Source organism: Apostichopus japonicus, chromosome 20 (genome assembly GCF_037975245.1).
Source record: "Apostichopus japonicus isolate 1M-3 chromosome 20, ASM3797524v1, whole genome shotgun sequence".
NCBI lineage: Eukaryota > Metazoa > Echinodermata > Holothuroidea > Aspidochirotida > Stichopodidae > Apostichopus > Apostichopus japonicus.
The window spans coordinates 6,705,312-6,722,734 of NC_092580.1; the positions used below are offsets into that span (position 1 = coordinate 6,705,312).

Sequence of the window (17,423 nt, forward strand, 5' to 3'; positions counted from 1 at the left end):
TAGATCATTAGTGAGAGAGGAAAATGGAAACGTCAACAAAAATGAGTTGTCGGTGTAAGGGGTAGGGTGAGGCACACTTTTACGAAATCATTGATCCGTCACTGGCTACCCTTCAGCGCTGTAATGATGTCACTGTTCCTCTTTCTCTTCCCGGTGTCTTCGCGTTTTTCTTTTACTCCCTCCTTTTCTCCTTCTTCTCTCTTTCTTCTTTTTCTTTTCCCTTCCTTCCTCTCCTCCTCCTCTTTTTTCCCTCTTTTTTCCTTTTTTCTTCTCTTTTTTTTCTCTCCTCTTTTTGTTACCCGGGGGGCGCGCGCCCCCGACGCCCCCCCTTGATACGCACCTGCATAATACTGATTAATGGTATTTCTTGTGAATATTAGCAGTCTCCACAGTACTTTTACAAAATCATTTGGGTGACAATATAAATATCAAACTAGTCTATTCTGGATAGATTTGTTTGTCCTCCATTTGCCTGCTGTTGCAAATGTTTTGATGATAGCCCCCCAAGAATAAGTCTTGCTCCATCCACATGGTTTGGTCCCATACCTATTTTACCTGTAAATTTGGTATTTGGCTTGTGTAACAGCTATAAAGATACAGTGTACTGTACATTGAAGCTGCATGGCTCAATATGACAAAGGACACTCTGGAGGCTGGTTGGAATGAATTTGAACTGCAATGTGTTTTAGTTTAGGTCATAGGTGGCAGAGAGGGACTGAATAAAAGTGAAATAGGCCTACCTGAGGAACAGATACTACAGAGAGAAAGTCAGTGTCACACAGCAAAGGGTTTATTTCCTAATTTACAAAATAATCTCACACAATTTGCTCTGGTCCAGCCATGATCCTCTGCAATGAAGTATTTATCTCTCATATTTCTTGGTCAATTGGTTCAACACTTTTTGGCCCAGAGGTTGGTCAAGTGCACATTAGCCTTTAATGCATGGTAATCTATCACAGTAGGACATGTCACTTACATATATTAGGTCCCATAGTAATTAGGAACACAAACAATACAGCTGATCTGTCTGTCTGACAGCTGTAACTACAAGTTTGTTGTACTGTTTATAGATGTTATTAATGGATAAGTTAGCGACATTTGGACCTAGACCTCCAAGTGTGTCAATACACCCCAAAATAAAATGGTCAGAAAAATGTTTTTTAATATAATAGTTCATGCCTGCCCCTGTAGAAGAACACCCTCAAAACACAAGTCTAGCTATGCACCTGCTCTTGAGCCCAGCCTACTATCACACTGGAGGATATCAATTTAATGATTGGTTTTTATTGTAAAAATATAGATCTTTTCCGTCATGAAACATCTCAATTAAACTACGTTTTGAAAAAGAAACTTACAATTAGTTTCTAATTACTTCAATGTGCCCAAACAATGGGTGTAAATCTCTATTTTTTTATAGGTAGACTTTGTACAATGTATTGTGAATGACTAACTGTGTAATACTGGTGCATGAGAAGGAATGTGACTCACTAGGACCTAATCTGACTTACATTGTTACAGCTACACTGACAAAATATAGTATATTACCATACTTACCAGTCTACATCGAGCATTATTCAGGTAATTGTTGGCACTGTAAATTGATCCTCCATCTCGAATACAGGAACAGTCACTTGTTGCATCTTCAAACTTTTCAATCAAATTCTTCATCTCATATATACAGAGAGCAGACTGACTAGCTAGGTCGAAAGATTCATCTTCATTATTCTTGACAAATACAGCAAAGAGTTGACCATCCACTACCTGGGATGATTGTACAATGCTATACAGAGTGTTATTAACCCCTCTGCATTCTAAAGTGATTTCAGTAAAACCGTCCATTGTTGATGAACTGTCTGTTTGACAAACACGGCTCAGTTTAGGGACAATGTAGTTTGGCTGTATGTTACCTGTTGCATCCTGTAGCTGTGATGCAAAGAAGTAAGTGTAGTTATTATATGAAAATGAGGCAACATATCTGATCAAAAAGTTGTCCACTACACTGTTTGAAAACTGATTTGTCCTCCTATTATCATCCATCTGGCAGATTCTATCTGATCTTGACAAACAATTGGCAGATATTGGTGATGCTCCTCTGATATTCTGAGCAACATAGAGGGCGAGGTTAACATCAACTCCTGCTGGATGAGTAACCACTAAACCGATCGCTGGATTCTGATCTTCAGTCACCTTGAGGGAAGATAGAGTTTCATCTTTTGTATATGTCAAGTCATCCAGATTCCAAAGCTGACATGTTCCATTCAGACCTGATCCACATGAAATTAATTTGTCCACTGGCTGAGGTGCAATAGATAAAATCTTGTTTGTATTATTTCCACTATTATCTTGAGTACTCACACTGGTGAGTCCACTGAAGTCTCTTGATAAGCGATACAGTCTCCCCACTCCTCCGATATAAATGCTACTTCCATCCTCTGACACAGTGAAATGATTCAAACTTGTGTCAGAATTAACTGGAAAGGAATTTAAGTTGTATGCATCCAACAAGGCAAAACATGAATGTTTGGTTCCATTGAAAAAGTATAAAATGTATAAAAAGATGAAGACAGTCTTGCACTTGAGTTCCATTTGGAAATATGATCTGGTACATTAGCTATGTAATCTCAAATGTCCACCAGTATGCAGAAAAGATTTAAGTCTCACTGTAAAAATAAAAGAAAGGAAATTATCCAAGAAAGTTACATTTCTGTATTATGAGATGTTATAAATAGAAATATTCTACTCACCTCATTTCTAGTCAATTTGTATGTGATATTTCATGGGAACTTCAAATTAATAACAACCATGGCTTTTTATATTTGACCAGTGCAACCTATAATGCAGAAGATTAACAGAAGCAGTGAGGCTAACAAGAATGTTCATAAAGGCTACTTGAAAGAAAACAAGTTGATGACTATTGTTTAGAAATAGTGTAAAATGATATAAGTGTGTGTTTAAATGCACATTTAAGTTTGAGAAAAATATTAAAAATAAGAAATAGGTTGCTCTGGTTCAGTAGTTTAAGCAAATTAGCTTTGACACTGCAGCAGCATGTAGCAACAAGTTCAGCCATATGATACATCCCACAATGGAGAATAAAAACTTGTGAAAGCTTTAACAGGATAACCTGATTATAACTCTTGTATCCATATGACCAGGTCATGTAACATTACAACACTATTGTATACCCCTCAATGTTACTAAGTACTGTGTAATATATATTTATATGTGTTTATAATTACAATTAGCACCCCTTATCATTGTTTCCCACCAATTACCACTTCATTTGCATTATGTAGTATCGACATTACATTTGCAATATTTGCAAAGCATGCTCAGTACCATCTTTCTTTGTGTTGGGATTTTGGTATACTACAGTAACAGCTTATATTATCAGGTATTCTACCTTTATTTCCATTGGTTAAGTGTGGTATATACAACCAGATTGGTGTAAAATTACACTCATAATGCAACTTTAATAATTTTGATGCAACTGCATATTACCCTAAACAATATCGCTAAAGCAGAACAAATAGTTTACACTGCCCAGCTGGCTAAACATAAACAAAAACAACCAAGTATCTGTACAGCCCTTCTGATATGAAAACACACAAATGGGTGTAAGCTATGACACACTCTGCAAGTTCATGCTTGCTAACATATATACCATCTGAATAGCAGCTCCCTGATATGTGGTAACAGGTAGCTATTGGTAGGTACTGGTAGTTTTGTTAAGACCCTAGTATGAACAGCCTAGTGTACCTTTCTGTTTCACAGAGCTATTTTCCGGTATCTATTTCCTGTACTGCCCAGAGAATGGCCCCTGCAGCTCTTTCGATTGATACTAGGGTCTTGCACATTTCTCTCAAGCTATCTTATGTTTTCATTTGATTTTGGCAGATTTGCCTCTGAAAACAAAAGAAGCTAATCAGGTTTGCCAATTGGGCCCTTGAACAATGATGACAGGACATATAGCATTGCAATTACATTTGATCAATGTAAATATTCTCCTGAGATTAGCTTCACACTACCAAATGATTACAAGGGACTTCAGAGAAAGTCGCTGTGTCCAGGAAAGTATGTATCAAAAGTGTGTCCGAAATTACTGCATTATGGACATTTTAAAAGGCTCTCGCCAGTAGTTCGCTGGAAATTTGATCTGAGGAAGTGACTTTCCACCCTTTTTTCCTTTGCTAGGCTTGGTGATATGATTATGTATCACACAGGGTAATGTTCCAGACTAAAAACCTTGAAAGGTGAAAAAGTGGCCAGTGGCGAATAATGAACGCTAGTCTTAATAAAGGGTGAATTTTCAAATGAGAAAACTTCTTCAAGCAATGATCAGTAAATAAAGCTCTATCAGACCTCTAATGATTCTTAAGAGTAACAGTACCAGGTGAATATCACATATCTTTACCGTCTCATTTAGTAATGTTAGTTCCCAATCAGCTTTACATTAATAACATCTTAGTAATATTTAAAGACATACAAACAAACACGCAGATTGATGAGGGGAGTTTACAAAACAGCAAAGTGGTGCAAACAACCAAGAGCTTACAGTTAAGTAGAGGACTGTCTCAGTTATCTGTAATAGGAATAGACATAGGAAATTAGAGCAACACAAAGATCTTACCACCCGTATTGTGGAGGAGGAAAAATACAAAGGCTCTCTTCAGCCTCTTTTAATTGTACTCACCAATTGAACAATTGTTTGTGCTGATTTATTACAATTACACCAAAGCTGGCTAAAATATAGTAAGCGTCCAGTTATTGCAATTGCCCTTGAAAAGAACCACCAATGAAAAATGGTGCATGTAGCAATATAGGAAACCAGTTAACTTTTGTCTGTGGTTGCATATACAAGTACAGTAGCCTGGTACCCTACATTAGTTTTATAAGGAAGTATATGGTACATACATGTAGAGCAAAGGTTAAGTGTACATATTGCAAACAATATATTTGCAAACCTTAGTGTGAATAAAAGAGTTCTCAGCAAAAAATCTCTGAAAAAGCATTGTGATTGAGCATCCATGCATTAGCTGTAGTGAAAGTATGCACACACACGCACACGCACACAAGCATGCATGGACACTAGTATAGGCCTATTGGCTACTTCCTTGATGTGACATTAATTATTAAAAAAGTTGAATTTATTAATATAAATGTTCTGTATTGATATAAGAAATATCTCTGTTTCAACTCCATGGTACAAGCAGCATACTTATGATAGACATCTTATCACAGAAATTTGGATGATTACTACAACTCTGTGAGTGACGACTTAATCAAATTAACCATTGCAGTAAAATGGTGTTTTCCTCTCTCATTTGTTTAAACAAGGAATTCAAGAATTATTCTTACAAGTAACATATTTTGATAGGTGCTTTGAGGGAGGAGGGTACCTTCACTGGGCTTCTGGAAAACCTCACAAGTGCATATTTTCCTAAACTAAAAGTATACCTTTCCTCCATTTTTATAATGTAAATGCTATGAATGTTAGGAAAATATGGTCTCTCCAACTCTAGCATCTATCAAGCTTTCCTGTCCTACAGTCAGTAAGTTGTATTCCTGTAATCGTAGTATCCCTGTTAACAGTGGCATAAACCAGACTTTTTCGTCTGGGGGGATTGGGGGTGGGGAGAAGAATTCGAGAGGGGGATAGAGAGTTTGAGGGGGGCAAGATCAGCATGAGACCAGTTCGGTCATTTCAGGTACTTTTGCAAAGTGCCCCATTCCTAAACAGTTGAAACCATGGTAACAGTGCTGTTATGAATGTTTCCCAAATTGACCAGTTTATGTCTGAGTTCCATCTAAGGGGGTTGGGGTGGATTCAATTTATTGACCAGTTAATGAGAATGCATTGCGCTAACTGCGTGGGTCCAGGGGCCTGCCATAGGAAGCTATACAATATGGTGGGCTTTAGAGGCTTCAGAGTTTTCACATTTTATCCAATTAGCCAAAACTTTATTCACATATTTGGTCAACTCTGCCCAGTATAAATAGGCTACAATTTGGTAGTTTGCATTCTTTTTCAATAGCGTGACTCTATCAAAGCTGCTGGCGTAGATAACTTTCTTTCTGGGGGGGGGGGGGGGTGTGGAGGGAGGGAGGTAAACGACCAGCTACAGGCTTGGAGAAAGTCACTATACTCTGATAACCCTATGTGCTGTTCTCAATAGGTATCTTTCTCACTTTGTCTACAAAAATCTATGTTTTTTTGTATTAAAACAATCAATGGAACAACCGTGAGTGCTTTTCACGGGGGAAGTTAAAAAATAACCATTGATTCTGCACCAAATCAAATTCATATGTTGTCCAAACATATCAAAGTTCCTGCGTACCTCATTTGAATATTTTTATCAGCATTTATGGTATCATCATCTAGCTAAGACCAACTTCCTTATATGTATATAACAGAAGGTTCCACACTTCCTTGTCCAGTACAAACACACCTGATTAAACAGTCGATAAGCAATTAAGGGTATATTGCATCCAATTTCAGGGATAAATCAACAAGAAGATTATAAAACTAAAATATTTCTTTTGAAACACATCTGACACGATACTGTGATCAACTTCAATCAAACCATATCTTCTGTTAAAGCTAATTAGGTTTTTGAGTTTTATAATACTATATATAAAATAAGAATATTTACCTTCTGTTAGAGATATTGTGTTAAGTGTTTGAGTTTTATAGTACTATATAAAAAATTAGAATGTTTACCCTTCAGATATTGTGTTTCATAGTCTGTCCACCGGCATATTCCTTTAGAGGAAATTAATAACTTCAACCACTGTATATTTGATTACATTTTCCTTGTGCTAACATATTACAGCAAAGCACATGTCAAAGTTCCTTGATAAAGTGTATCTACAACATATCTTATTCAATACTGGTGAAACTCACATCAGGTATTTCCTCTTCTCTCAGCTGACAAATATCACGGAGTATTTGAACAAGAGTCTGCAAGCAAGCCTTGACATAGCTAAGTTTGGAATGTCATAAATCAGTGTAGGGTTATTCAAGAGAAATGCCCACAACCCCAGAGGCAACCTGAAATAGAGAAAGAGAAAGCAATGAGAAACAATGCATGTCCTCTGAGACAACTTATAAATCATTGGTGCAGCAGCTATAGGAGTCCTACCCCTTCTCCACCCTTACCCTAACTCCCACCACCCCATCATGTGTATTGAACGAGAGACACCACAAGGGGATGAGAATGTACATTAAACAAGGATTTCTGCCAAAATTCCAGCAATACAAGTCTTTAATTACTAAATAGTTTTTTGAGGGAACCACTCTACCTGAGAAACTTCACAATGTTTTGGTTTCCATTTTGTTTGAAGCATTTATGCCTACAAAACTGATAACTTTGTTTGTCATGGCTGCACTGCAGTGATGTCAAATATCACAATGGGTGCCAAGCAAAATTAACACCATCCTTAAGTTAAGACTGACAATTGATATGGGTACAAACAATCAATGTCATTCTTTGATAACTTATTCAGAAGTCTTAAGTTGTATGAGGGAAGTAAATAACACCAACCTTGTGTGTGCAAGAACACCCAACTTTTTATATATCCTAAATGGAATAAGATATTTGTAGCTGTTAGACCAGCAATAGTGGTTGTGTTGTGGCTCCTTTAATGTTTAGACTCTGCTACGGCACTACCGACAGAAAACTGTCCAAGACTGATGCAAAGACAGAGGACAACATGAACAGAATATGCAAATTACTCTGACAGACTTCTGATACTTTTGTATCATTGTTGTGAAGAAAACAATACACAAATAACAAAGTTAAAACATACAACATATTAAATGATAGCTTGCAGGGATAGAATAATAGGAGCATGCTATCAGTTTTATAAGCCTCAGAATAACTTATCATTGTAAAGGCCACAGTCAGTGATACCCACAGGGAAAAGCAAGCTACAGTAAGAATCTAGACATGTTAAATTGAATTTGTAAATCTTATTATACAGACATAGTTCTTACCTTACTCTTGCATGGATGTCTTCCTCTTTGGATTTCTTCCAATGATAGATGAAGAAAACATCTAATCAGCAAACATCTCCAAGTATTGTAGTGGATATTTCATTTATAATGTAATGTTTTGAGCAATAGTGTTTTAAGTCAACTTTTAGAGGAATGAAACATCCTTTAAAAGTATATAATACAAAACTAAATTAGGCCTACTGTATCACAATATATAGAATAGTGAAAAATTCCAGCCTCCACTGGGATTCAACCTGGGCCTCCCACTTTATATGCAGACACCCTAACCAACTAGGAAATGGACACTGATGGTTTGTCCAGAGGTTCAAAACCAGTAAGGAAAGTTGTTTATCCACTGTAGGCCTTTGTCATCTGTATCAAAAAATATGCTAGTTCTGTTTTGGTGACATATTTTGCTTTACTCTAGAGATCAATCCTGATGCTAACCAACTTGAATTCATTAGTGAATTCTTAGTCCAGATCTAAAATGAGATACTTTGAACAGACTCTGTTTAAGAAAATGTGAAAAGGTTAAACAACCAAGACAAAATATCTATATATAGATTTGAAACGGTAATGATTTGGAAATCCAAAACAGTGAAAAACCCCACCGGAGATATATATATATATATATATAAATCATCTGAATGTAAGTTTCTTCCAATATGGCATGTTTATAAATATCTATGATGTCATAATCACCTAATATATCATCTGTTAATTACAGAATAATTGTGAAAGGAAACACAGTGAAAAATAGGTTTCTTTCATTTTGCTGATTATTTTCTGTTTAGTTTTTGAAAATTAATGTACCTGCTTTTGTTTTAAGAAACACAATAACACAAAACTTTTGACTACAATTACTTGAAAGCATGATAATGCTATATGTTCCTATGTCACTCCTTAGATATAGCATCCAATCGATAAACCAATCTTGTGAATAATTAGTCCCACTGAATGTACATGCCATGCATATCATCTAAGATTCCCAATTAGCATTGTGGAATTGATAAGTGAAATAACTGTTACCTTTTGTTAATAAGGAAGCAGGATATGAACAACCACAGGAAAGGTATCCAACCAAATGGTGACACAAGGTGACTTGTGAAATGAGACAAAACACTGTGTAATAGTTGCCAGGAAGTACAGTCACTTTGAGGAACTGACCTTATGCCAGAACAGACTATAGCAAGGTTAAGGCCACATCCTCTGCACCACCACCAGGGGAGTTCCCTAACAGACCAAATCATCCACAATATAACGTAAGGATAGTCACTTAATGCCTAGCTCTTTCTTCAGCTTGATTCTGCCAGACTAGCAACTACCAATAATTGATTGATAAAAGCAGAGGTAAGGGACCTCCTGATGGAATAACATGATCCTACAAAACCTCTTTTCTTAGCTTTATCTGTTACTATGACACTACTGTACATATCAATTCCTTAGCGCCATTCCTTGTGCGGCACGCGAACTGAGTTCGACCGCCGCAGTTTTAGGCCTATGACTTTACCATATAGACCATTTTCCTACAGCCATAGCGTGAAAAGTTAATACCGAAAAAACTTAGTTCAAACGGCACTAAACAGAGAAATGTGTTGTCTCTAAATTTCTGTTATTTTCTTAACAATACAGTTCAAAATTCCACCGGACTTCGGTGATTTACGATGTAAGGTTAATAAATATCGAACTCAAAACCCTCATTGAAAACACACAGTAAATACTGAAGAAAATCACCATTTGATAGCCGTACTTTGTTTGCGTAACCATCCTCTTGAATATTCATTGACAAATTTAGTTCAAACGGTTTTGAAAAAGATTTTTTCTTAACTTTACATTGATGTTAAATTCATTTTCATTGGTCACTATCTTCAACCGGACCAAGTACAATCCAATCGAATGTCTTCTAAGAAAAATACAAGTTTCGCTTTCTTCGGTGGGCACGCCGTTACGTAATATGTGTATCCTGTACTCTGCAATAGGGTACATGCTACGCAATGCACAGTGTTCACCTACATCGCCACAGCCGAGTTTCGCTTTCAAAACGTCATATTTTATTGAACTTAATATTATTTCAAAGAAAATGACCGTGGAATATGCATCATAAATATTGAAGCAAGTAATTACCAATTAATTTATCTAATGCAATCCTATAATTATAGAAACACCGTTTAAGACCCCCCTAATGAATGGAATAGTCCAAACAACTTGTCCGCACAGAGCCACAGGATTTTCGGTCAAGGTGATGAGTCATACGCGTTGGTCAGTAAGAGGGCTATTTTGAAGAATGTTTAGTGTGCATTTTAGAAAGAAAGGAATTGATATGAGGCAGCATTCCTTTAATAATAACTTTTGGTAACATTTGAAACAATTCAACAAGATCATTCTTATCTCTAAAGACCTAATAATTACATTCTATAAAGTGGAAACTAAATTCACACGGGGATGTTTTTAACCTGCACAGTGAAAAGTGTCTATTAAGGCAATTTTCAATTTCCACACATCCACTAAGATATTAGAACAAAAGCTTCCCATGCTAATGAGGTATGAACATTCAAATCTTGACTTGCTCATGCAACCAGTTGGGACAATTTATATATGCTAATACCACTTGATACTCTCCTCCCATATCATGCCTCAAAGCACTCTTACTGAGAGTACAAATAGTTCCTACCCTTTTCTTGATATAAACAGAATATTCATACTGTCAATGAAGCAGGACATGAAAGTGCAGTATTGAAAAAGAATTGTCCCAACTGGATGGCTCATGCCCTCTCACTAGAACCTTACAGTAATATATGCATTAGAATACTGCAGCATGTTTAGTTGCATGATATATGTATCATGGACAAAAAATAGCAAATAGTTTTTCAAAAATAAATAGTATATCTTTACAGCTGATCTATAGCTTTATAGCTGAGTGCATATGATATGATAAAAACAGTAAAATATTTTATAATAAAGACTATGTAAGATTGGATTAAGATCATCTCAGCAATACCAAAAATGTAACAAAAAAAAGCAAATAGTATTTCAAAAAGTAAATAGTATTTCTTTACAGCTGGTTTATAGCTTTATAGCTGAGTGCATATAATATGGTAAAAACAGTTTAAAATTTTATAATAAAGACTATGTAAGATTGGATTAAGATCATCTCAGCAATACCAACAATGTAAAAAAAAAGCAAATAGTATTTCAAAAGTAAATAGTATATCTTTACAGCTGGTTTATAGCTTTATAGCTGAGTGCATATAATATGGTAAAAACAGTTTAAAATTTTATAATAAAGACTATGTAAGATTGGATTAAGATCATCTCAGCAATACCAAAAATGTAAAAAAAAGCAAATAGTATTTCAAAAGTAAATAGTATATCTTTACAGCTGGTTTATAGCTTTATAGCTGAGTGCATATGATATGATAAAAACAGTTTAAAATTTTATAATAAAGACTATGTAAGATTGGATTAAGATCATCTCAGCAATACCAACAATGTAAAAAAAAAGCAAATAGTATTTCAAAAGTAAATAGTATATCTTTACAGCTGGTTTATAGCTTTATAGCTGAGTGCATATAATATGGTAAAAACAGTTTAAAATTTTATAATAAAGACTATGTAAGATTGGATTAAGATCATCTCAGCAATACCAACAATGTAAAAAAAAAGCAAATAGTATTTCAAAAGTAAATAGTATATCTTTACAGCTGGTTTATAGCTTTATAGCTGAGTGCATATAATATGGTAAAAACAGTTTAAAATTTTATAATAAAGACTATGTAAGATTGGATTAAGATCATCTCAGCAATACCAACAATGTAAAAAAAAAGCAAATAGTATTTCAAAAGTAAATAGGATTTCTTTACAGCTGGTTTATAGCTTTATAGCTGAGTACATATGATATCTTAAAAACAGTTAAATGTTTATAAAAAGGACTATTTAAGACTGGATTAAGAATATATGATTAAGAATATCGGGTTGTAGGCAACAACTAAACAACTGAGTACTGAAAGTCTATAAATTTCATCTCAGCAAAATAAAGACGTTATATAAAAGATGAAAGCTCTGTCTTTTGACAGCACTTTATATCTGATTAAAACAATATAGAAAATAAATGTAACAATGTTACCAAATAATTCTAAAAAGAATGAGATATGAACCATCCTTCATAATGTTTCATATTGATAAAGTAATTTCTCAAATTTATACGCAAACCAAAAGAGTCAATTTGAACGATGCTATACTATCCTAAATGGATTCATGGAGTAAATACATACAACCATTATAAACTAACATTGTTTATTAATATTATTCAACGTATTATTTCTTTACAGTGATGCACAGTTTTAATAGATATCTAAGTAGGTTGGATGATCATAGCTTTCATTCTCAAATGTTTCCAATAGAGTCTTGATGCATTTTGCCTTTTCCTGGCCTGATTGGGTCTGATCTGTGTGTAGGACCTCACAGATCTGTAAGATCAGAGGTACCATAATTAAAAGTGATGCTCTAATATTGTGAATGTTGTACAGTTAATTCTTTAACATTGTAATATATGGGCAGTGAATAATAATAATATATATTTATCATCAAAATGTGGTCTTTTGTCCTGAGAGAACCAAGACATGGGTAACCCCAAACAGATAATATCTAGTCAAAAGTTCACAAATAGTAAACACTACTGTAATGGACAACAAACAAACCTATAAAGATATTGAACCTAAATGATAGCACATTAACACATCCACTTTGCATATATTACATACAGTTGGAATTATCAATCCTGGTTTCTACTGCATTATTTGACAATATTAATGATCTTGTGGATAGTGGATCCACAGGTTACCTTCTCCCTATATTCAACACTGCACCAAATTAACACTTACTTTGGTGTGCCAAATATATCTGACAATTTATGAAATGGGGATGTTTGTCTGTAAATGAAAAGGAAAATTTATGGAAAATTTATTTAATAATCATAGTATTGTATTAACTTACCTGATCTCTGTGCTTATGTATCATCTGATACATTTGCCACAATACTGCTGTAATGTCAAACGAATCACCGAACATCTGTTTTAAAAGAGAAAAGAACAGCTAAATAGAGATATCGCATCAATGGTAGCATGAACTTGCTACCTGTTTTCAGTTACAATGTTTTCTGAATGAGAGCTAGAAATTTAAGTTTAAATTGTAAAGATTAGTCTAACTAACTGCAGGATACTTGATTTTAATTTCACTAGCATATAGAACATTTATCTCCTATATTTTACTATAATTTCATGAAATCACACACAGGCCTACCAAGCAAATGTAGAACTGATATGGCTATTTATCATCATATAGCTAGTATCAGTATTAATGGCCTCTTAAATGGCCTTCCCAACTGCAAGATTAAAAATGCAACAAGTTCAAAACATGGCTGCTAATTAATTTAGTCCTGGGTAGGGATAGACCTGATAGTTCCGTGACCTGTTGTCAGAACTTCTCCATTTAGACCCTGGCAGGAGAGTGCTTTAAGTTAGAGCAGCAGCTCCCTGGTTCTAGTAATAGGGAAATTCTCTATATACCTACTGTAGGTCCAATTGCAAAACTTTTGGCGAGTGTTAGTTTACTGTGGCGGGTCCCTGATTGTAGAACTGAACGAGCATCCAGGTGAAATTCAAAAATATTAAGCAGTTTAAATCCAAACTTAAAAGTTGGTATTCTTCTAGGTTCTAAGTTTTCTTTGTATTCCACTTTTTTGAACTTTTGTGTCGAATCTCTTGTTTTGTACAGCACATTAGATAACTCTTGGTTGATAGTACGCTATATAAAATGTATAATAATAATAGTAACATTTTAGAAAATATTTTGATGGTAAATTCCAATGTTGACTGACTAAACTATATCAAATCAGCATAGAGAAGCATTCCAGATGCTTGATACATTTTAAGGATCAATATCTGAGAAACCGGAATTGTTATAACCATCACTGCATGACACCAAAACTTTCAGCTTCTGTTGCACTGTGCCATATCTACTCTTAATTTTTGTCTTGGGTTCTCTTCAAATTGTGTGATGTACATAATGTTACCAAACATTGTAGTTCCATTGTGGGGGTATCTTTACCTCTTCCACTCTGCTGGTTCTTGAGTTCTCCTGGTTCAGTTTCTTCATCTGCCTTATATCACTGTAAAAGTGATCTAGTTTGGTGGAGTAAACTGGCAACAACTGCTTGTAAAGTTGATTGCTTGAAGAATGATCCTGGCAAGAATAAAAGTAAACTGTAACTGTCATTCTAATAGTTTAAGACTGGCTGTTCTGTTACCAGCATTTAACTATGACCATTTTACTAGTGAGCCCATCACCTTTTTGTTATAATGAGGTGTAATTGGACATGTCTGTCCTGATATTCTACATATAGTTTTATACCTTTATATTTAGACTCTCAGGCTATTAATCAACTCCATATTGCTTGCATTAGTTTTAATTCATTAGATTTTACTCACATTTGACACTTCTCTGCCTCTTTTGCATACATCTGTAAGTGTCTGAACAATAATCTTTAGACAAGCCTGTACGTAAATACAATCTTTGACATCATGAATGAGATGCAGTCTGTTGAGTAGGTCAGTCCAAAATCCCAGTGGCAAGCTGAAATACAAAAAATAACAACAACAATAAGAATAAAGACCAATAAACAAACCATTAATGTAAAGATCAATGAGGAAGGATGGATATTGCATATTCATAATTGATGAACCAGAGGTAGGGTGGCCAGACGTCTGACATTAGGCCGGACTGCCCGGTGCACTGTCCTCTATCAGGCATGATCTCTTTATACTGGATGTATGTATGTCTGGCATTACAAAGAAATGGATTTGAAGCAAAACTGAGCAATCCACATTCAATATTTGCAGAATCCTACAGTTAAACATTTGTAGTGTATAATTGACTACCATATATGAATGCACATGTATATGCCAACACACTTAGGCCTACTACTGACTGTGCAAACAAGTATAATTTCTTTACAGTTAATATCTTGCCTAACTTCATATTATACCTGTCTTAAGTGATCTTCACTGGCTGCCTGTTCACCACCATGTCGAGTTCAAACTATTAGTACATGCATATAAATCCATTCATTTTCAAGCACCTCAATACCTAACTGATATGCTAACTGTGTACAAGCCTCACAGAACACGGAGATCGGCCAATTCCCTTACACTAGTGGTCCCCAGAGTAAGGACTGCTACATACAGCGAGAGACAATTGAACTTTGCTGCTGGCAAGCTATTGAATGCACTGCCAAATAATATCCATGATGCCAAAACATTAGCCACTTTTAAGAATTTACCTAAAACTCACTTTTGCTTTTAGGAATTTCACGGTCAAGCAATATTGTTTTTAAAATTATTCCTTAGAATATATATATAAATTTATATTTTTTATATTAATATTTAAAGGGTGTGAAGACTCGCGCAAAAAGAAACGTCTAATGCCGGTAATCTGACCTAGTTTCGAATGAGGTGTAACAGAAGTGTTAGACACCACCATCGATCCCAAAAAATACACACACAGCTTGCTACCATCAGTAATTAGACACTAGTGTACAGTCAGTACATACAGCTGCGGTCAATACCCACAGTACAGTTTACAAATTGTGCTTGGAGCACCAAATTGCATCTAAGGCCAGGTGAAAATGCAAAATTATTTACAAAATGGAGTGGGTGTTGAAGTGTACTATATTGCACCAAATTGCATCTGAGGCCACCTGGTCATGCAAAAAAGTTCCAAAGGGGAGGGGGCCACCCCCTCCCCTTAAACCCCTCCCCCTAGGCCAGCCATCAGTCTTCAGCCCCCCACTCAAAAGTACCTTCCTACACCACTGATAAATAATAATAATATTATTAACTGTATTGAAATCATACTTGTTCATTCTATACTTTATAGCCTAAAGAGAAGCAACGTGACACATGCTTCAAAAGAAAAAAAATACAGCGGCAGACATTTTATCAAACTTAAATACTGTTTGGTTAAGCCAAATCTAGTTGTGAAATAATTGACCTTAAACTTGAAGAGGAAAGTAATATTTTGATCTTTGTTTGTTGCCAGCCAAGTATATATCTTCTGTGTGAAGGAAAGCCCCTTTGCTATTATGATTGTTCATACACAGAATGGGAATATGAACTTCTCATATCATCAAAAGGGTTTTGTAAAAAATAAATCTTGCGAGAATTACTTACATGTCATCCTTCCATCCTGCAGCAAGATTTGGATTCTTCAATTCAGCAGCTTTTTGATCGAACAAGTCAAAAATTTGCTTAATATTGACTAAGAAGGTATCATTACCAGCAGTCATGAATGCTGTAAACACATTGTTTACATACTTCTGAAGGGCAGTCTGTGGAGTCAAACAGGAATAATGTTTGGTTCTTAATGAAACCAAAGGAATGTAATATGCCTAGCTTTATGTAAATGTGAAACACGGCCATATGGTTCTCATTTAATCTGCACCTTTCTGCGGTCCTGGGGTGGGATTGGGGATTGGGGCAGAGGTACATTGGCAGAAGTGATTTCAGTTCAGCCTGAGTGTTTAGAATTTCAACACAGCAATAAGCTTTGGTAGCCACAAACTTAACTTAACTATACTTTACGACTATACAGGCTTTCTATCTTGTTTCCTGTTATATATATGGCATACGTCCCATCAATGCATATTTTTCTTTGCCAACTTTGCAAAGCCAGCAAATCCATTCTTATACATGTCCATGTTTTAACGCTATACTGAAGCGCATTGAACAACTCTTGTTGGAGTCTGCGCTTTATAAGACTAGTTATTATTATTATTATTTGAAACATTCCTCTTATAAATTTCGAAGAATGTAATCATTTCAGTAAGACACAACAAATCAAACCTTAAAGATGAACGATAGTGATTTTTCACCATCGACGAAAAAATACGATTTTATTCAAGAGTATTCTAGTTGGTTTCCATTTTACACATGTGAAAATTCAAGTCAATCCGATGTTGGGAAAGGCTTAAAAAAAATTCCTAAACTTGTTGATTTTTTAAACAAAAATTGGGCTTTTCGCGAAAAGCGATATGATGATCACGTGATCTACAGTGACATGTGACGTCATTATGATGATAACAACGTGAGCTCTGCGTAGTGTACATCAGCAGTGTGCACTTAGTGTGTAAGTTTAGTTGCAACCTACTCTATATTGGACTCGACAAACCACGTAAACCACTAGCAAAATCCAAGAAATTGCGTTGTAGGGGGATGCAACAGAACGAATGTGGACTCTACAATAAGTTTTCTTCAATTTTCCAAGCGGAAAAAGTAGTGAGAGATATCGGAAACTCTGGATACGATTTGTGAGGAGAACCAGGAAAGACTTCATCGCACCAGGAGTTTCTCATGGCAAGAATGTGAAAGTTTGT

At 35.4% G+C, this 17,423-nt stretch overlaps 2 protein-coding genes across 15 annotated transcripts in view; both read right to left on the minus strand.

Annotated features, from left to right (window-relative positions):
* Positions 1-8,143, minus strand: part of LOC139961174 (plexin-B-like) — a 50,921-nt gene extending 42,778 nt beyond the window's left edge. For 8 of the 10 annotated variants that reach the window (XM_071960153.1, XM_071960149.1, XM_071960152.1 and 5 more), the window contains exons 1-3: positions 7,997-8,143; positions 6,905-7,051; positions 1,555-2,660 (exon numbers count right to left, since the gene is read on the minus strand). In XM_071960153.1, the coding sequence (XP_071816254.1) occupies positions 1,555-2,586 (1,032 nt within the window). In that variant the 5' untranslated portion in view covers positions 2,587-2,660; positions 6,905-7,051; positions 7,997-8,143. Of the gene's footprint in view, positions 1-1,554; positions 2,661-4,693; positions 4,949-6,904; positions 7,052-7,996 lie in introns of those variants that run through there. The other 2 variants (XM_071960145.1, XM_071960144.1) reach the window with 2 other exon arrangements.
* Positions 8,144-11,077: 2,934 nt separating this feature from the next.
* Positions 11,078-17,423, minus strand: part of LOC139961177 (plexin-B-like) — a 45,808-nt gene continuing 39,462 nt past the window's right edge. For 3 of the 5 annotated variants that reach the window (XM_071960166.1, XM_071960165.1, XM_071960163.1), the window contains 5 exons: positions 16,222-16,379; positions 14,482-14,626; positions 14,102-14,236; positions 12,989-13,063; positions 11,079-12,462 (listed from right to left, as the gene is read on the minus strand). In XM_071960166.1, coding sequence (XP_071816267.1) covers positions 12,337-12,462; positions 12,989-13,063; positions 14,102-14,236; positions 14,482-14,626; positions 16,222-16,379 — 639 coding nt within the window. In that variant the 3' untranslated portion in view covers positions 11,079-12,336. Of the gene's footprint in view, positions 12,463-12,988; positions 13,064-14,101; positions 14,237-14,481; positions 14,627-16,221; positions 16,380-17,423 lie in introns of all 5 variants that reach the window. The other 2 variants (XM_071960162.1, XM_071960164.1) reach the window with 1 other exon arrangement.